This window comes from Danio rerio, chromosome 10 (genome assembly GCF_049306965.1).
Source record: "Danio rerio strain Tuebingen ecotype United States chromosome 10, GRCz12tu, whole genome shotgun sequence".
Lineage (NCBI taxonomy): Eukaryota > Metazoa > Chordata > Actinopteri > Cypriniformes > Danionidae > Danio > Danio rerio.
The window spans coordinates 28,197,572-28,219,167 of record NC_133185.1 but is presented as its reverse complement, the minus strand read 5'-3'; the positions used below and the strand labels follow the sequence as shown (position 1 = coordinate 28,219,167).

Here is a 21,596-nt window from a genome sequence, read left to right as displayed (position 1 = left end):
GTGCTTAATGCCATATTTCTGCATTAATTAGGAGCCCAATTAGCTAGTCTCGTTTTAATTAGTTGGCGCACACCATTAAAATCATTACAGTTGTACACTCTTGTCAACAAGCCTGCATTGCATTAGTGTTTTTCTCATTGTGAATACATGAATGGATACAATTCATTTCAATGTTGTTGGAAAAACATGCAAGATTAATTACACATTATGCTACATATGTTGTTAAAGATATTATTTGAAATGGATATTGTGTTTCTGCTATAGATTGTAAGGCTTCAGGAGTGACAACTGCAGTTAATATCCTAAAGTATTTTTGTGTGTATCCGAAACATTCTGGCATCTACTGTGCATTATTTGTAAGGGCCGTGAAACCCCCCTGTCTCAGCAGGATGTTTTCACACTTCTCCTTTGAATAGTTCGGAAAGTGGGTGAGTCCAGCTTAGTTTAGTTGGGAGTTTCGTGTGGTGAAAGATAGAAGCGTTTGCATGAAAAGTGGGAGTTTTATTACATGCACAACAGCTGATTTTCAAACCTGCAACACAAACACAGATGCAGGGGAGATAGACAGTGATTCGGAAAGCAGCATTTACAGCCGATTTGAAAGCTGTGTGGAAGTGGAGGATTTTCAGTCCATAATATTGTAGTGAGATTACTATAAACTTTTCATTTTGACTAAGCTATGTTTTTAAAAGGGTGACGCAGTGGGGCAGAAGATAGTGCTGTCACCTCACAGCAAGAAGGTCGCTGGTTCAGGCCACAAAAAAATGAATGAATGAATGAATGAATAAATGAATGAATGTCTTTAAAAACTGAAAGAGTACCGCTGACAATTCTAACTAACTTTGCCATCTGAAGAAACATAAAGAAAAAACATTGATCACACACTTACCTAATTTGCAGAGACAGGAAAATAAACACAAACTGGAACTGTGTCTTTTTTAAAAGAAGACAAGTGGCAAATCAACATTTTACCATTTCAAGATTCGAAAAGCTCTGGGGTAAAAAATATTTCTTACAAACATATTTTTGTCGTTTTTAGCAGACCACTGTAATCCACATATGTGGGTCTACACCCAAGCTCTATTCTCATTGCGGGGAAATGGAAACAAAACCTTTGTTGCAGTTTATTTATAAACATTGACTACTCATGTCTTCGAACAATTCTTCTACTACTTTTTTGAATTACGATTGGTAACACAATGTGGCGTCTTTCTGAAAACTGTAAAGGAGTCTTCGAAGCTATATCATGCATAATAATGAAGTTGCACCTCATTCACAATAGAGCGCGCTGATTGGTTCGAACCAAGTCTTTCTCATGAATCATCGAACTGATGTGCTAAAAAATCAAAGACGTCACTTTGTACTGGCCAGTACAGACAGTCAGTCTCCCACTGGAATCCCATTGTTGTGACACTGCTTAAATTTTTTTTTTTAACTGGAAGAACAAATTTGCTCTAAACAGCGCAAAAATAATCAATTTTCAATTGTTAGCTAAATACATGTGTCCTAATAGTGTTTTTAGCAATGTCGGACATATATATGACTGTCAACATCTTAAAAGATGTGCTTTGGTGTTTTCAGACCCTATAACAAGCTACCAGCAGTATTTGAACCAGACTTGAACACACTTTTATTTCAGTATGATGACCCGTTAATAACACAATCTGAATATTGAGTAGGGTTTGATTTTTGATTTCCTCACATTTTTGCAGCAAACTAATGGTAAGAAGTGTGTGGTTAGACACATTTTGCCCAAGCTTTTAAACTGACATTATCAGTGAAGGTCTGACCACCATTTATAGTGGAAGCAAACGGTAAATTTTAATTAAAGATGACCCAAAAAAATTATTAGCTTGCAACAAATAAATGTTCAGCTGAAGACTAATAATCTGTGCCAGCAAAACGAACATAAAGTAAGTTTCATGATTTCATGCAGACTTTAACTAAACCCTCTCAACAGAGGCAGCGTGTTTGTTTATGTTTTGAAGGTTGCTTCTCAGAGCTTACTTTTGAACGGTTGCCAGGTCCACATATTGGTCTTCGGGGCTTAAGTCATCCAGTGTATAAAGTTAATAATGTACACAGGTGGTGGTTGGAATATTTTGCTTAGATGGTTTATTTTTTTGTTTTGTTTTTTGGTTTCTATTTTTTAGCATGATTTGGCAACACTAAACATGATTCCCAATTATGCTTTACACTCAAAAATGTTTTGCTGCTTGTTTAAACTACATATTTACAATTACCAAGTACAAATACAATGAGTGTGTGTGATGAACAAATATAAGTCCAAAAAATAAAAAATGCGATAACCATGTGACATTAATTGTATGTGTGAACTTTGTATAAACAAACAGTTTGGAGAAATTGTTTATTGTTAATAATTGATTTGTTATTGCCTGTACTGTAAGAAGGTCTATGTATTGTACATTGTTCATACTGTATTTTCTGTTTTTAAATTAATAATAATAATGTAAAGTTTTTGTTACTGTATTAAAACTAAGATAAAAGAAACAGATCTTTAGTGGTTTAAAGTGATATGATGAATTGGAGTTATACTGCTATTCCACACCAACTGGACCTATACTGTTTTTCCAAATTTGAGAAATAGAAATCAACTTTAGATTTTTAATTCTAACACTGATAACATGAAATAATTGTGTGGAACTCAACGTTTTTTACAATGTATTGCACATATGAAAGAATTAGTTTACAGAAGTAATTCCTCTAAGGGTATTAATAAAGTTTTAAGCTAAAACATTTTAAACATCATTAACAACTAGTGCACACTGCATGAGGATTGAAGATGTAGTGTTTAAGATCAGTGTTTTTTGAGCAAATTACTAAACTGTATGTGTGTACTTTTAAAACCATGAAACATATTTTTTGATGAATTACTGCTGCCACAATCAATAAAAAAATATGCACAGACATAGAAATATGAGACAACAAAGTAGCACAATTGAATTTGACTTTACATGTTTTTTTCCAAAACCTTTGTGTATCAGATATCAAGAAATGAATCAATCAGCAGCGACAGCTTGGTATCTGCCGTTTTCCTTTATGTCATCTTGGGACAGTATTAACAAACAGCACAGCGTCCAGCAGAGGTTACAGGCCACAATGCTGTGGAATGACTGATGTATTTACTCTGTTGCTTTTTAATGCACAGTACATTGTGGTTTGTTTTTGCTTTGATTTATTTCTCAGGAATGTGATTAAGGTCTCTTACTCAGGGGAGCAATAAGGCCTGTGAACTGAATGCCAAACGTCTGATCTCATCTTCAATCAAAGCGAACCCAATATCTAATTTTCCTGACTAATGTTCCCTATTGATTTTTCTTTGTCTCAGGCCGCTACCTCAGAGAGGAAGCTCCTGACACAGTAATGTATTTGTGGGCCACAGAGTTTCCTGTGTGCTTGAAACGGTTCATAAGATTGAAATGCTGATGGCTTTTGTACGTGGAAACAAACGTTTGAGGTCTTCTCTGTCAGGTGATCTCAGGTGTGTTATAAGCTGGCTCGCATGGAATCTGTGATCACAAAAACTTTTTTAAACACATCATTATTTCTATTTATTTATTTGCTGTAAGTGTGAATAAATATATATTCTGTTTTTTTTTTATTTTGTCTTCAGTAATAATATTAAATGATATGTAAATACTTCAGATATACTTGTGAAATTATGTATGCAATGTGAGTTTTTTTTTATTTTTTATTATCTGTTCGGCTTTCTGCAAAATCAGTTTGCATATACCCACAGATTTTTTTACAAAATTCTGCACATATATGAAAAAATATATATAAAAAATAAATAAAAAGTAAAAAAATAAATCGCCAAATTATACCTGGCCTTAGTTATAAGTAAAAAATATATTTTTGAATTAACTTGATGCAATGGTGTGAGGAAAACCACCTCTCACTCAACATCAGCAAAACCAAGGAGCTGGTGGTGGATTTCAGGTGAGAGAAGAGAGAACACACCCCTATCACCATCAACGGGACACCAGTAAAGAGAGTCAGCACTTTCAAGGTTCTTGGAGTCCTCAAGTACTCAAAGAAGGATTCCATGTTACATAGAAATTCTTAGTTTTATTTTTAAGGGAAAGTCTTCTCAAGTTGCAGGCAGGGCATAAGATTTTTTATCAATGTGGAGCAGCAGGAAGGGTCATTTTGTTTCCAGTTCAGTAAAATCAATCTGTATCTTTGAATGAATATTGTACATGCAACCTGGATAGGCAAAGAGAGTTCAAAGCTCTTGAATGTTAGGGTAGATGTAATTAATTTATTTTAATTTGTTAATTAGTCAGCATATGTAATTCATTCGATTTGAAATCTTAGATTGATTGACGTTCCAAATTAGAAGCTAAATTTAATCGTAAATACCCTGCTGCTTTTAAAAACTCTGCAATAATAGGATCAAATAACCACTAAATGAAAGAGTCTAAATTTAAATTAACCCCAGTGAACGACAAAAAGCCTCAGGCAAAACAAAAGGTGGTTCACAGAAGATATAAATAAAATCTCTAATCGTTCTCTATTAACGTTACATTCACCTACTGTTTATATTTAGAGCTGCCATAAAGAATTGAGTTCCACCTCTCTACCTTTCTCTCTAAATCACATGTCTGCTTCTTTTTCAGGGGTGCCTAAGAAACCAGAGATCAATGGACTCACCAAGCCGGTCCTGGAGGGAGATCACATCACTCTGACCTGCGTGACCTCTGGCAGCAAACCTGCGGCTGACGTCCGATGGTTCAAAAATGAGATGGAGGTCAAAGGTGAGGAAAGCTGGTAAAATATGCGATCATTGAAAGTAAACTTTTAAAAGCTGTTTGGACAGAAATCTATGTAGGTAAAGTGTGCCCATGGTCATATTGGAGTGATATAAACACAACACATCCCTTTTTTACATTAAAATATGATTCAAATCCCAGTGATTTTTGGGCCCACCACAAAACATAGAAGTGCAGTTTTCCCTGCCTGCCAATATTGATTGACAGTCACATTTTACCATGTCTTAGGATTTATTTGTATTGTCATGTATACAATACAGGATTTGCAAAGAAACTGGGATTAAAAGATCTGTTCCAACTCTCTTTGATCCAACTGCACTTCAAGAAGCAGTAATTGGTACACTTAGTATTTTTATAGCATTTTAAACTATACTTTTGAGCTATGTATTTCATCATTGCTGGACCAACTGCACAGTGTACACAATCATAAACGAGGATTCTTCGTTAAATCAGGTTTATTTTGTACACTAACTTAGCTGTACTGGATCTCTATACAGCAGCACATATGAGCAAGTTTGATGGGCAACCAGTCACATTAGCAATAAGCAAAAACAGCACATTGTGTTAAACGTCTGCATGTGTGTTTGATTCTTTGTGTATGAATATTAGCCCCTTTCACACAGTGATACCGGTAAATATCCGGAAAATTTCCGGAACGACTTTACCGGTAAATTCAAAAAAGCGCTGTTCACACAGGCGAGGACGTTACGAATTTTTTCCAGAAAAGACCATTCACACATCTATTCCAAAATACCGGTAAATTCTGACATCATTAACCAAAAATGAGCTCTAAATGGCTGGGCTTGTATTTGTAAACATTTGACCACATTACAAACTCTGTGGATGGATCAGTATTGTGAACCACTTCGATGAAAACATATGGAGGAACACTTTTTCATGTCAAGATGTACATGATATGTGTGTGTGCTGGCGCTCACCGGCTCCTTCACGTGCACACGCGTAGCGCCACTCAACTGAAGAAAGCGGAGCTTGAAGGTAAACAAACAACGGCTTATCATAAGCATCTTATCGATAATTATTCACACAGTTGGCATTAAGAAAGAACATAGAAATGTTATCTGACTAACATCTAGCAGTTAAATGTTTCTGGAAAAACATTCAAAGGCTTTTATTTTCATAAACCACTTGGACGTGAATGCGTCTGACTGTTATGATTAGCTTATGTAGACGTCTAACATCATCACGTTCTAGATGTGCACGTGCTCTTTCTGGCAATCTTCCTTCTGCATTTGCACAGCGCAGCATTCCGCCAAATTAGCAGTAATGTTACAACTTCTCTTTCTGAAAAATAGCCGGAACGAATTTACCGGTATGTTCAAAAAGGGCCTGTTCACATATACACACCTTTCCGTGTCTGTATGTGTGAAAGGGGCTAATGTTGTAACGGTGTGTGGCTCATTCATCTTGCAATGGTATTTGTGACTTTGGGGTTTCACCATGTCTTATTTGCTGTTTGTCATTTTGCTGTGTTTATGCTGACATCTAAATCCTGGTTATTCTACTCTGAAGTGAAATGTTCGAAGAGTAGGCAGAAAGAACCTAATTTAAGTTGGTGGGGAGAACCATCTCATGTTTATTTAAAGGCAAAGGCATAAAAACATCTACAATTCCCTCGTACCCCAAAATTGACATATTCAGCATGGTATAATAAATAATCTGATGGGTATTTTGACCTGAAACTACACGGACATATTCTGAAAACATGAAAGACTGCTTTTACATCTTGTTAAAAGGACAAAATTGAAGCCCCTTAAGTCTATAAGATAAAGTACTATGAGAAAAATGAAGCCTTTTGTAAGAAACCTCATGTTCCGTAGAACAAACAGCATACTATATAAACACTGTCTCCTCTCAGTCATATAGAAAAGAGACAATCAGTGACAGCATGTGAAGAATTCTCTAGACAGAAATGCTCTCTGCCATGCATATGATGCAGATGGAACTGAGCGCCTTTGTTGTGTATTTGGCACACATCTAAAAATACAGCCGTTCTAATTAGCAACGAGGAGGTGTTTGCCATGCTGACTGATTATTGTGTCTCTGGTGGAAAGAACGTTGGGGAAAGGCCTTTACAGTGAGGAAGAAGTGAACCCGAGAGAATAAAGCATTTTTTATTACTTTGTATTGCTCTATGTTTTTAAATTGCTGTGCAAATGACAATAGAGGTATCTAAATCTTACAGACCCAATCGCAAGTAAGTAAAATATCATATAATCATAATTAATCCAAAGAAAAATCCCATTTGTTAAACATGGAGAGGGCGGTGTGTATAACCTGTCCTGCAGGCAGATATTAGTGAGACGTCTGAATTTTTTGACCTAAGCTTTTTAGTGAAGTGCGTTTGTCCTGCACATAAAGCGATTTTAGTTATTTTTACAGATTTGTCACAACGTCAGAAATTAAATTAAATTAAATTCAATTCATCTTTGTTTGTATAGCGCTTTTACAATGTAGATCGTGTCAAATCAGCTTCACATATAAAATTATAGTAAATATAGTAAAACAGTGTCAAGTTCAGTTCTGTGTGGTTTAATATTCACTGCTGAGAGTTCAAACATTGAAGAGCAAATCCATCGATGCGCAGCTCTGCAGGTCCCGAACCATGTAAGCCAGTGCCAACAGCGGCAAGGAAAAGAATTCACCAATTGTCGAAAGTGAAGAATTACAAAACCTAGACAGAAACCAGGCTCAGTTGAACACAACAATTTCTCCTATGGCGAAATGTCTTGTGTAGAGCTGCAGTCTAGGTGCTAAGCCCTTAAGAACATTTTTGAATTCCACTGCACTACTTTTTTTATAGTTTTTTTTTCTCTTTTATTCTTTAATCATGTGATAAATGAACATATTTAACTGTTGTAAATTCATCCATGTACAGTATATAGATGTGAGTAAATTGTAATTTTTATGTTTTTGTACAACTCATTCACACCCAGGGTGTGAATTATACATTGACAATGGGGGTCAACATTTTTCTGTAATTATAGTTTGTATAATACATGATTAAGCTAATTAAATATATGTATTTTTTAATTGCATCTATTATATTAATAAAGCGCATTTACTTTTTCAGTGTGTTGATGTGTATTTAGTTTTTTTTGACCTACAGTAACCTCTTAATATTTATTTCAGAGGTTATGTCAAACTATATATATAAAAAAAAAAAAAAAAACTATGCATCTAATTTTACATCAGGCTGTATGTTGATAACATCTTTTACAAGAAAAATGTTGAAAAAAATTTGAATACGTACAATGTGTATTGGTGCTCTGATCTGTTTGTTTCAGACTGATTGATGCAATTATCCACAATGTTATGAACTGTTATAGGGGTTATCAAAGTTTTTTTTATATTGTCTATTATTTTATTTATTTTATTATTATTATTATTATTATTATTATTATTATTATTATTATTATTATTATTAGATACAGATCAGAGAAAACTACTCTTCACTATTAAAGGACTGACCATTCATGCATCTTGTTTTGATATTGTCACGTTCAAATAAATGTTCGGGTAGGATCCAATAGCGAGTGAACAAAGGAATTTATTAGACACAGTCAAACTCAAAAAACAGGTGCAACAAAAGAGTGCGGTGCTAAGGCTAGGGGAACAGGACAGGAATCAAAACAGGAAATCAGGCTCTAGCAGAAACTCCTCACGGTCCTGAGCACAGACAGAAAGACACACATGAGTACACGTAACGAACTGACAATGAACATTAAACACGTAGCACTTATATAGTCACGATGATGTCAGCTGGCGAAAAATCAATCCAGCGGAGTGACGTAAGGCCACGTGACCAAAACAATACACGTGGGCCACAAAAGCAAAACAAACCCACATGATCACACGGACATTCCGGGAGAGCGCACAAACCTGCAATCGTGACAGATATCCTTTAGGGGGGATCAAGTGTATATTAGCGGGGTTAGGGACTCATATTATTGACCTAATTAAGGTCAATTAAAGGACTCCCCCAATTAAGGTCAATTAAAGGACTCTACTAATTAAGGTCAATTAAAAGACTGACCCTCCGTACGTCTTGTTTTGATGTCCTTCAGGGGGGGGTTCAAGTGTTAATTAGGGGGGTCAATCCCCCCAAAAAAACCTGTAATTCGCACTCTGGTCACACTCTAATCTAAAAAAAAAAAAATGTACAAATAAGAATGAACTGCAAATACATCAAAAATGTAAAAAAAAAAAAAAAAAAAGATACATTTTTCAATGAGATTAAGTTGAGTATAGTACATTATAGTACATAAAAGTCAACATTTATTACCACAGGCATATAGGTATCAAACAAAACAGCTTAGAAATGACTGGTTTATAAACAGATTAGAAACCTATCTATATCCATATAATAATTATAATAATATTTTCTTACATTTATATAGTGTTTTTCTGGACACTCAAGGTGCTTTATACATTGGGGGGAATCTCCTCATCCATTACCATTGTGCAGCATCCACCCAGATGACACGACGGCAGCCATATTGCGCCAGACCGCACACCACACACCAGCTGATTGTTAAAGAGGAGATAGAAGGATGAAGCCGATTAAGATATGGGAATGGTTAGGAGGCCATGATGGACAGAGGCCAGTGGGTAAATTTGGCCATGATGCCAGGGTTCAACCCCTACTTTTTTTCAAAGAACATCCTGGGATTTTTAACGACCACAGAGAGTCAGGACCTCGGTTTAACGTCTCATCCAAAAGATGGCACTCAGTGAGCAGTATATAGTCCCCGTCACTAAACTAGGGTATTAGGACCCACACAGACTGCAGGTTGGGCTCCCCCTGCTGGTCTCACTAACACCTAGCTTTCCCTTGTGGTTTCCCATCCAGGTACTGAGCTAAGCACTGCTAGCTGCTGGAATATGGACAACTTTTCTAGCATGGTCAATTTGCTCAGTAGCTCGCTTTGTTGTCCTTGAACTACGGTGTTGTACTTGTGATGCAGAGTGCTCAGGTTTGATTCCAGTATAGCAAAAAGACAGATAAGGGCTCGACAGATAAAAGCAATATAAAATCAAGGTAAAACTAGATGGCCACAGTGCACTTTCTCTTATTTCTTTTTGAAAACGCTATTGTTTGGGTTGAGAGGAGGGTTTAGGTCAGTGGTTCACTAGATGATCTGTACAATAAACTCTTAGACAACACAATGTACTTCAGATGCACAAAAATGTAGCAAAACCCTCTTGTTAGGTTCTGTGTTTTCCCATGTCGTGTTCCATGTGCTTTTGTTTGTATCATATGATTCCTTTGTTCTGTTTTCCTGCCATTTGTATGTATTCATTAGTTCCACCTGTGTTTTACCCATGTTAGTATTTGAGCTCGTCATGTCCTGTGTTCTTATACTCCCCTAGTTTAGCTTAGTTTTGTGCAGTCTTGAATTATTATTATTCTCTGTCACCTGTGGTTTGTTGTAGAGTTTGTTAACGAAATAGAGGTTTTGATATTCCTGTTTCCTGAATTAACTAAAAAACACTGTATTTGTTCTGCAGTGACATGGTTTGAGAGAATTTTCATTTTTAATGCGAATCATTCCTTTAATCAATAACCAAAAGAAAGTAATAAGAGGAGTACCTAAATCCTGTGCTTGAGAAAGTTTAGCCTCTTATCAGTGTCTAGTCAAGGGTTCTTATAATTTTGACTCCGCACGGGGATCCTGATTAGGTTTCTTATCAGATATTATGTTTGCGGTCAGTCCCTCTGGCCATTTGATAAACAGACGGAATTGGTGGGCAGGGGAGGATTTTCAGAGCTTATTTCATTTCATTAAGGGATCAGTGATGTTTCAGATGAGAACGGCAGAAAAGTAAGCTGCTTTGTTTAAGATTCCTTTAAGAAACTGATACCTGATCTCACGCGTGACTCAGGCTCACAGACGGTGATTAATGATACGATCTCAGTATTCATTAACAAATGTGGTGTTTAGGTTAGGTTGGACGTATTCTTTAATTAAGAGTGATTATTAAAAGCAACAAAACAAAACATTTGTAAACAAGAAAAAATCTCGATAGATGTGGAAAATGTTTGTTTTAAATACAAAAACAACTATGCTACTTTAATTTCTGCACATTCAATCCAAATTATGACATTTTTCTATAATTAACTGTGAATTTGTGTGATTATAACAGCCACATACATTTTTTTTCTTTGATCATCAGGTCAGATATAAATATAGTATGACCATTATCCCTGAATTTTTCACTCCCTCTTTGACTAACTGAAGTCAGATCTGAATTTTGATAGTCACGTCAAAGTAAATAAATCAGCATACTATCATCTCAAAAACATTGCAAGATTTAGATGCTTTGTTTCCAGTGAGGACTTAGAGAAACTTGCTCATGCTCTTATCACCAGCAGGATGGATTACTGTAATGGACTCCTCACTGGCCTTCCCAAAAAGATAGTCAGACAGTTGTGGCTCATTCAAAACGCTGCTGCCAGGATTCTAACCAGGACCAGGAAATCAGAGTAGATCACGCCTGTCCTCAGGTCTTTACACTGGTTCTCAGTTACATTCAGAATAGATTTTAAAGTATTACTACTTGTCTATAAATCACTAAATGGCCTAGGACCTCAATACATTACAGAAATCCTCACTGAATACAAACCTAACAGATCACTTAGAACATTGGGATCGAGCAAATTAGAAAATCCAAGAGAGTTCAGTCAAAGCAGGGTGAATCCGCTTTCAGCTACTACGCCCCCGCTGCTGTAATCAGCTTTCAGAAATGATTAGATGTGCTCCAACATTAGGAACATTCCAATCAAGACTGAAAACACATCTTTTTAGCTGTGCATTTACCAAATGAGTATGTGCTACATCCGACAGATCATACTATTATATCTTTCTTTTCTTTTTCATTCTTTTATAACCTGTTTTAATACATTGTAATCTGTTTTTAATAATTTTTAATTCCTTTAATCATTTTTATTTCCTTGTTTTCTTTTATTCTTGCTTTTGTCGACACTTTGAATCTCCACTCTGTCTGACATGTGCTATATACATAAACTTTCCTTGTCTCAATTTATTTATTTGTTTTTGCATGTTAGAATGTGGGTGCAAATTGCATGAATGTCTGTAGCAAAGACATATTTTGTGTGTCAAAAATACAAAATCTGTATTAGCTAAGCATGAATGGTTTGAAATAGAATGTGGTAAATATTTTAAGATTATGCAGTGTGTAGCCTAGACTGTGATCTCTGAAAGGGGTTTACTAAAGTGTCTCTGAGTCTCGTCAGACCACAGTCTCATAAACCATGGAGTTTATGGGCTCTCAGTTGATTGCAAAGTGTCAGTCCTGGATATTTTCATCATGAATGTGTGTTGTGATGGATGGATCCAATAAGACAATAACACATTTCAAGGATGAAAGAGAAAAAAATAGTGGACCCCAGAGGGCTGAAGTGCACATATACAATGTTTTGAATATAATTAAAATTTGTTATCAATTAAAAGTGACATTGTTTATATTAGTCATTATTAAGTCACATTAGCTTACAGTATGTCACATTATAAGTAGCAGGAATATGAAATAGACTATTACCAGTAGCACTAAGAACAAAAAAATGCCACAGGATTATATATATATATATTTTTTTTTTTATTTATTTTTTTTTTTAGTTAATTTTACGATTTTTTATTTTGTATTTTTTTTGGTCAATGTTGATTCGACCACAAAAATTTGTGTCATTTTTTAGAGAAAAAAATGCAACATGTAATATAATATAATATAATATAATATAATATAATATAATATAATATAATATAATATAATATATAACTTTAATTAATATAACTTTGATATTAATTATTTATTTTAAAGTTTTCAAGTCATGATGTTTATGAATTCAGTATTGTAAGCCATTTTAGCTCTGTTTATTTTTTCAGCTTGTCTGGTATTCTTTGTCTTGGTTTGACGGCAGAGATGTTTAAAGGATATTGCTTTTCAACTCACTCTGCTCACTAACTCCAACTGGTTGGCCTGTTGTTTTCCTGTAGTGCTTCTCCTCATATGTTTTGTGTTTGCGCTCTTCTTGTTGCTGTGTTTGCGAGCAGTAGCAGCTGTTGTCATTGCTGTTTTCAGCACTTCTCCAGCGTCGTGTGAGGCTGAACTGCGATAAATGCATTTATTTTGGAGACCTAGACTGGGAATAGCAGTTGCGTTATTGTGGGATCTCTGGGACTGTGGCATTGCTCAGCCCGGTATTAAATTTGTACCGTTCTCCAGGATTCAAGACATCTCACACTTTCTCCCCCTTGAGTATGCAGAGCTCAAGATGCTCTGTGTTTGTGTGTGTGTGTGAAATTGACAACTGTAATGGAATCCAATATCAGCACCTCTCACATGCCTCTCTCTCTCTTTCTCCCTCTATCTCTTCAGCTCCTTATTTCCATCATTGGAGAAAAATTGTGCATCTGTTTAATGCATTTTAAACTAGCCTGCAAATATTATATAGACCTCCTCCTCTGCAATCCACCCAGCATCTGTGTAAAAGGCAGGTTTAAATGTTTTCTGGAAATCTTTCTGTTTTGCATTTTTCTAAATCACTTTTTAAAATGCAATGTAAATTGGAGGAAGTTACGGTTGCGCAGTGGGTAGCATGATCACCTCACAGCAAGAAGGCTGTTGGTTTGAGCCCCGGCTGGGTCAGTTGGCATTTCTGTGTGGAGTTTGCTTGTTCTCCCCGTGTTCGCTTGAGTTTTCTCTGTGTGCTCCAGTTACGCCTAGTCCAAAGTCATGCGGTACAGGTGAATCGAATAATTGGTCGTAGTGTAGGAGTGTGAATGCCAAGAGTGTATTGGTGTTTCCCAGTGTTGGGTTGTGGCTGAAAGGGCATCCACTGCATAAAACATATGCTGGATAAGTTGGCGGTTTATTTCGCTGTGGCGTCCCCTGATTAATAAAGAGACCAAGCTGAGAAGAAAATGAATGAAATGAATGAATGAATTTAAATTGGTTTGTCATTTTGCTTTAATAACATACTTGTCAAACTTGCTAATTTTTATTGCAGAGGCAGTCTTTGCTATTTAAATGGCGGGTTTAAAAAAATTGAGAATGCATTACTTTAAAAGTATATACACATTTTTGTTTAATTGAGTCAAGCGATTTATTCAAATGATTCATTCAGGGAAAATACAAAAAAAGTCTGTCTACATAAGTGCATTCCTAAACTCATAAACTCTAAATTCTAATTGTTGCTTGAAAACAATTGATTCAATCAATTGTGGAATTGTTTGGAATTGTTTTCATTGACAATACTCTGAATCCAAATTGCAAATGACCAAATATAAAAAAAAAATCAGTTGATTCCACTTGCATAAAATATTTTTTTGCTATTTCGCTGATAGTATAGTTAGGTAGAAAACATATGGCCTGTTTCCACTGAGTGGTACAGTACAGTACGGTACGCGTCGGTACAAGTCACCTTTATCAGGCTTGCATTTCAACCACCAAAAGGGTACCAATGGTGTGGTGTACGACAGAAAGTTTCAGTTCACGTCATTCCTCACTCAAGAAAATGTCAAAGTAATTATTTCACATATCATATGAAAAGCTTTATACACATCAATACTTGTGTATGAATGTTTATTACTGACTTCTCTATGAACATAATTTGATTATAACTGCTGATCAATGAGTGCAAAATAGCCTACTGTAACGTCTGCGATTATACAAAATAAATAAATAAATGCAACATATATGAACACAGACAGACAACTACAGTCTCCGATATGTTACCAATTATAGAAAAACTACACACAGCATACATTTAGTCTTGTTTGTACATTTAGTCTTGATTTGGATTCAAAAACAACATATAACCCACAGCAAACCTCTCATCTGCATCTTTAATCTTCACCAGCACATGTAGCCTCTTATTAGAAAGTAAATTCGTCATTCCGAGTTCATAACAGTCCAAAAGGTAATGATAATAGTTAAACATGGCAGTTTGATCATGTTTTAGGTTGCTAAAAGAATCATTTGGGTTCTCCTTTGCTTTTTCATGCTTCACTCTCTTGTTTGTCCAGTTCTGAAATGATCGAGTCTCCAAAGCACTTTACTAAACATGTGCACTCTATTATCATCAGCTCAAAAAGTATTTAAAATATAGACGCGTGGCAATTGCACAAGAGAAAGTGAAATCGCTTGTGTTTTAGACGGCCTTGTAAATAACTATGGGGCACAGGGTAAATTCTGCTCTTCTTGGCTTTGTGGCTGTTCATCAAGGCGACAACAAGGTTTGTTTGAGCTCAGGTTGTCCATGGCTAACTATTATATGTTTATATTGTATTCGGTGTAATGTCTCGGATTTGTATTTAAAAATGGCACTTCCTTTGTTTTCATTCTCCTGGCTTGTGCATGAGCTATTGACTTATCTCTGTAAACCTATAGCATTCAGTTGCATGTCTTGCTCTGCCTTTTGGTACCCCTTTGTTGTGCTAGGTACCCTTTCGAAAAGGTACCCAAAAAGTGGTCCAGTGCTGTTCACTTTTAGGTACCATTTGACAGTAGAAACTACCATAAAAGAGTACTGAACTGTACTGTACCACTCAAATGCAAATGGGCCAGCAGTTATGTTGATAATCAGGACTGTGTCTCACTATGCTCGCTTGATCATCCTCTTTTTTGTATGTTTTTTGTATGTTGTTCACTTAAACACTGTTATTTATGTCAGTTGTGCTGTTTCTTGATTCTAAGTCTGCATTTACACACATACTGAGAGATAGTTATGGCCAAATCATAAACACTGACCTAATCCAGCCACAGACAATCCTGTGTACTGTCCCGAGAATCTCTCACACTGGCCCCGGCTCATCAGGCCATCCTTAGTGTCAAAAGCTGGCAACACAAAATTTAATTCTGTCAAAAAAAAAAAAAAAAATTAATTGAAAGCATTATTTTATCAAATGTGTTTGCATGTAGTGCACACAGAGCTTTCCTACCTCCACAGCTTCGTCTTACATCATGTTGAGTATAATCAATCAATAGTCATTAAAAATGGAATTCTAAAATGCCTCCTGTGTCTTAGCAAAAACATGAATAAAACATGCACCATAACGACATTTTCCATCAACCCTCAGCCCAAACCTCTGACAGCACCCTCTTCCTAAAGTCTCTAAAAAGGTATACTTGGCATTTACACACACATTTTAAAAAGTCCTAAGCAGCACTGTCTTTTTCCAGTAAAATATTAAAACAATAAATTTATCTAAGAAGCAAAATTGCTTAAGAATATATAATGTTTAATACCCTATGGATACATTATTAATTCTTGTTTTAAGCATAAATCTAAAAAAGTCATATGAGGTTTTATTAAGGCTTATGTTTAACACAGGAAAGGAATGCCCATGGGACAAAAAAAATAATAATTCCAGATAAAAGTCGTATATACTGCAATTTTGCCTCTGAAGTAATCTTATTTTAAGGATGTTTAGATAATATTACTTGGAAAAACTACTGATTAAATCAATTATTTTTTTAAGAGTACATACAGTAAGATGATATCAATCTACTCCTATAGAGCTGTGGGAATATTTCTCTTTTCCTCCTCCAGGATGATAAGGGTGCATATCCATCCCCAGACCTCCATCAGGGAGGAAAACTCCCCCGAGGAGAACTAGGAGAACATGTAACAGATTAGCCGACAGGAAAATCTCCAGAGCAGATGAAACAGAGAGTGATCGTCATCCTCTTTTTTTCCTGGGGGTTTCAATCTAAAAACTTACTTCCTACACATTACACTGTTGGAATAAATAATGACAAAGTAAGGCCAGTATATTATGATTTTTTTGTACATATTATATTATATTATATTATATTATATTATATTATATTATATTATATTATATTATATTATATTATATTATATTATATTATATTATATTATATTATATTATATTATATTATTCTTTCATTTTCTGTTCGGCTAAGTCGAACCCTTTATTAATCTGGGGTCGCCACTGCTGAATGAACCACCAACTTATCCAGCATTTGTTTTACACAGTGGATGCCCTTCCAGCTGCAACCCATCTCTGGGAAACATCCACACACACACACTCACAGTCATACACAATGGACAATTCAGCTGTACTACACGTCTTTGGACTGTGGAGGAAACCCACACAAATGCAAGGAGAACATGTAAACTCCACACAGAAACGCCAACTGATCCAGCCGAGGCTCAACTCAGCAACATTCTTGCTGTGAGGTGACAGCACTACCTACTGCACTACTGCGTAGCCTTTATTATATTATATTATATTATATTATATTATATTATATTATATTATATTATATTATATTATATTATATTATATTATATTATATTATATTATATTATATTATACACTCTCAGTAAAATAGTACAATGTTGTACCAAAGAAGGTACAAACCCTTATCACTGGAGCAGTACCTTTTTATGGGACAGAATTGTACCTTAAGGCAAGGAAACAAATTTGTATCATTGCAGTTTGTATCTTTAAGGACATAATTTGTACCATAGGAAACCTGTGTACTTTTTTCACAAAAAATGTTATAGAAATACATTCTCCCATGTACAATAAAACTTTTTCTTCTCCAATTTTCACTCAACACCTTTGTAATCACTTAAGTTCATTTAATTTACTTAATTTTAAAATAGAAATAGAACTATGCAAAAGTATTGTAGCGAGATGCATATGGAAATTATTTTATAAAATCACTGTAACACCTTTCCAGTAATGTTTATTTTATAGATATTATAATAAAGGAGTAGTCCAACACTTATGCACCTTTTTTTATGCGAACAATTGTGTACCTTCATTTCAATTGTACCATAAAAGGTACAGAACAGTATCATCATAAGGGGTATTGTCTGTACCATATAAGGTACAAGTTTTACAAAGGTACAAAACTGTTCCTTAAGAAACATTAATTGTACTACGTGTACCTTTTTTTTGAGAATGTATATTATATTATATTATATTATATTATATTATATTATATTATATTATATTATATTATATTATATTATATTATATTATATTATATTATATTATATTATATTATATTATACATAAAATGAAAACAAACAAGCAATTCATAACAATGTACTAACATTATGGTGACCATGCATACTCAGGAAAAACAGCATATACTTAAGCATATAACATAAGTTTTTTTAGACTTATGTTTTGTCCTGTTTCACTTTTTCTAAAAAAATCTTGGTGCTTTTCTGGAAAGTAAATTAAGGGGTAGCCAATTGTGTCAAACTATAAAGAACAATATTTAAACAATATAAACAATAAAACAAATATTTAATGCAAATTTAAACAAATTATCGCATTAAAAAAAGTTTTTACACATGGATTTGTTGAATAAATGTTTATCACATGCCGCCTTTTCTTCCGTTTTTCCTCCGTTTATGAACAAAAACTTTCGGAAGTCCATAAAACTAGTCCGGCATTCCTTATTTTGGCCGATTAAAACAATTATAAACAACAAAACAGAAACATTTTGATGTTCTGATAGCAATTCCTATGTAGAAGAATTACTTCCCGCCCTCCATCTGAATTTTGCACAACATGTGTAGCTGATTGAGAAGGGTCTGGATGCAGACCTGATGAAGTGCAATCTGAACTGCATCCGATGCATTTTATTGTGCTCACCTAACCCCACCCCTAACCCTACACATCACAGTGACGTCACTCACTCCATTGAGTGCATTGTGGCTGACATTGCATTGCAGAGAGATGCAATCTCAGCTTGCATCATAAAGGTTGCATCCATATACTATTGAGCTGATCGGTTGATTCTTGCCACCTGACAAGCAGTGCACTTGCAGCATTCTGAAATGTTGAGATGTTTTCAACTCTCCCTTCACCGCTTGTGTGTCGCGACCAAAGTACTCTCTATTTGTGCATGTCGCATGTCTCAATTTGAAATAACGTACTTAAGGCGTGATGTGAAGAGCTCATAACACATTACATTTAACACCGGAATATCATTAAGTATTCAAAACACTTTACTTTAAGAAGCATTTTGCTGTGTAAATACAGTGTATACAGTATTTTGTCAAAACAAACACACTAGACTTCCACACATTCACAAATAACCTTATATATATGTAATGACAACTGTATTTGTCCATGTTTCGCAGTGGTCAGTGACGTTACAGCCAGGTTACACACAGAACATCTGCTCAATTCTGGCTGGTGAAAACAAACACCCAGGTGTCTAGATAAAAGCTCACAACTGAGCAGGAGAGAGAGGGAAGTTCTTAGAGCTGCTTATGATAGGCAGGGAGAGCGACGGCAGCCACTGGGTTTGAACACACAGCGCTGCTCGCTGTTTAAGCTTCCTCTTTCATCCTGGCTGCGGGGGCCGGGAATCAGAGTCCAACTTCACAGCGGCGCACAAGCTGGATAATCTGTAACGTGTGAAGAAAGAGAGGTCATTCAGACGGCGAAGTCTGGCTTGTTATGTGTATTTGATCAACACGACACAGCGTACATCAGACACTTCAAGACAGAACGCGGGGTGACTGTGAAGTGATTGTAAACATGTTTCAGACTGAAAGATGGATTAAAACGGAGATGTTTGCGAGCTTTACTAATGGAGATTAGGATTTGGTTCATCACAGCTTCAGAGATGTCTCTTAAAGGGATAGTTCAGACAAAATGTCCTCTCTGTCATCATTTACACTTCACTTGTTCAAAACCTCTCTTCTGTTGAACACTAAAGACGATATTTTGAAAGATTCTGGTTAAAATCCATTGAATTCCATTGTATTTTTTTATTACGGTGGAAGTCAATTGGTACCATAAATACATTCATTCATTTTCTTTTCAGCTTAGTCCCTTTATTAATCCGGGGTCGCCACAGCGGAATGAACCGCCAACATGTTCAGCATATGTTTTAAGCAGCAGATGCCCTTTCAGCTGCAACCCATCACTGGGAAAACCATAAATACAGCATTTTTTACTTAAATACAGTAATATATATTTGTTGTGGGATGACACGGTGGCTCAGTGGTTAGCACTGTCACCTCACAGCAGGAAGGTCACTAATTTGAGTCCCAGCTGGTCCAGTTGGCATTTCTGTGTGGAGGTTGCAAGTTCTCTCTGTGTTCGCGTAGGTTATAGTTCAAAGACACACAGTATAAGGGGAATTGAATGAGAGTGTTGTGGAACTGTATAGGGGAACTAAATCGGCCGCAGTGTGTGTGTGTGTGTGTGTGTGTGTGTGTGTGTGTGTGTGTGTTTGTTTAAATAAGAGTATATGGGTGTTTCCCAGTACTGGGTTGCAGCCGGAAGAGCATCCGCTGTGTAAAACATATGCTGGATAAGTTGGCGGTTCATTCCGATGTAGCGACCCCTGATTTCTAAAGGGAATAAGCCGGGAAAATGAATGAATGCATACTTGTTGTGTTACAGTAGTAAGAAAGGAGAGTCTAGGTGAGTTAACAGTTAGGTGATTTAAATTTTGGGGGGTAAACTATCCCTTTAATTCTGTCCTAAAATATAAAATTACTTTAAGTGAGGCTTTAAGTTCTAGTCAGGGGTGTTGTAACTGTTGCATTGCTAGAGAAATAAGCTAGGTAGCATGACTATTTTCTGAAACCATTGAAAAGCTTTCTATGTTAAAATTGCATGTGAAATATGTGTACAGTATCATACATTTAAAGGTGTTCCACTTATTTTACGTTTAAATTTTAGATTTTTGACATTTTAACATTTAGAGCTCTATCATACAGCCGGAACAATTTGTTGCTATTTAGAGAACAACACAACCCTAATTTTTCCCTAGTTTAAATAGTAAATCCATTTGCGTCGGTTTGCGCATAATAATAGGATAATAGTTTTGAAACAAATCTTAGCACTTAACAAACTAAATTAAATATGTTCATTAATGGATGTCCTTTGTGACAAAAGTAAAGAGAAAGTAAAGAGGCCAAATAAAAGAGGCTCATTCTTTATCCTCACACAGCAATGAATCGAACCAATGAATCATTCTGTTTTTTTTCCATGTAAAATAGCAAATGCACCATGGCTCGATGCAACTGACTATTAAAGGGAATGTTAAATGAGACTCTGATTGGTTTAATATACGTTATGCTCAAAACACACCTAACTCATTAAGAGAATAGGCACAACCCTGTTAGACCATGCGTTGTGGTGCAAAGCGAATTTTTTCATCCTTAAAATAGCAAAAGTAGATTCAAACATGGCCTTAATGTTTTTTCGCCATGCACTTTAGACTTTGCGCTTAGATCATTAAAATAAATCCCATTGTGTTTTGGTTACAACACATTGAGTTATGAATAACTTGTTTTGGACAATGCATCCTCACGCTTCGTCAGTAGAGCAGTTGGTACTCACCTACTTCGAATGTTAACACTCTATTGAATGGGCGCTATCAGTGGTTATCAACTGATAGATATGGACCAGTAGGGGCCTTCTGTGCCTACTGGTACGCTCAGAATGCAGTTATCATCCATCCACATGGTTAATCAGCTACTAATAGAGAAGACACCTGTTTTAACATTACTGTGATGGTTGGGTTTGGGGTTTGGGTATATGTCAATAAAATACAATCGATGGGAATTATAATAAATAATATAAATAATTATTGTGGTTAATCAGCTGTAATAATAGAGAAGACTCCATATCCAGATCTGTTTTTGCATTAATGTGATGGTTGGGTTTACGGTTGGGGTGGGGGTGGGGGTAGAGATTAATAAAATACAATCAATAGGTAACTTAATAAATAATACAAATAATTATT

At 35.6% G+C, this 21,596-nt stretch overlaps 1 protein-coding gene across 22 annotated transcripts in view; it reads left to right on the top strand.

Annotated features, from left to right (window-relative positions):
- The window catches only part of cadm2a (cell adhesion molecule 2a), an 877,490-nt gene that overhangs the window by 811,988 nt on the left and 43,906 nt on the right, over positions 1 to 21,596 (top strand). For all 22 annotated transcript variants that reach the window (XR_012385992.1, XR_012385991.1, XR_012385990.1 and 19 more), the window contains 1 exon segment: positions 4,641 to 4,778. Coding sequence is in view for 18 of the 22 variants with exons in the window: in XM_073914207.1 (XP_073770308.1) it covers positions 4,641 to 4,778 (138 nt within the window). In the remaining 4 variants the exon portion in view is untranslated.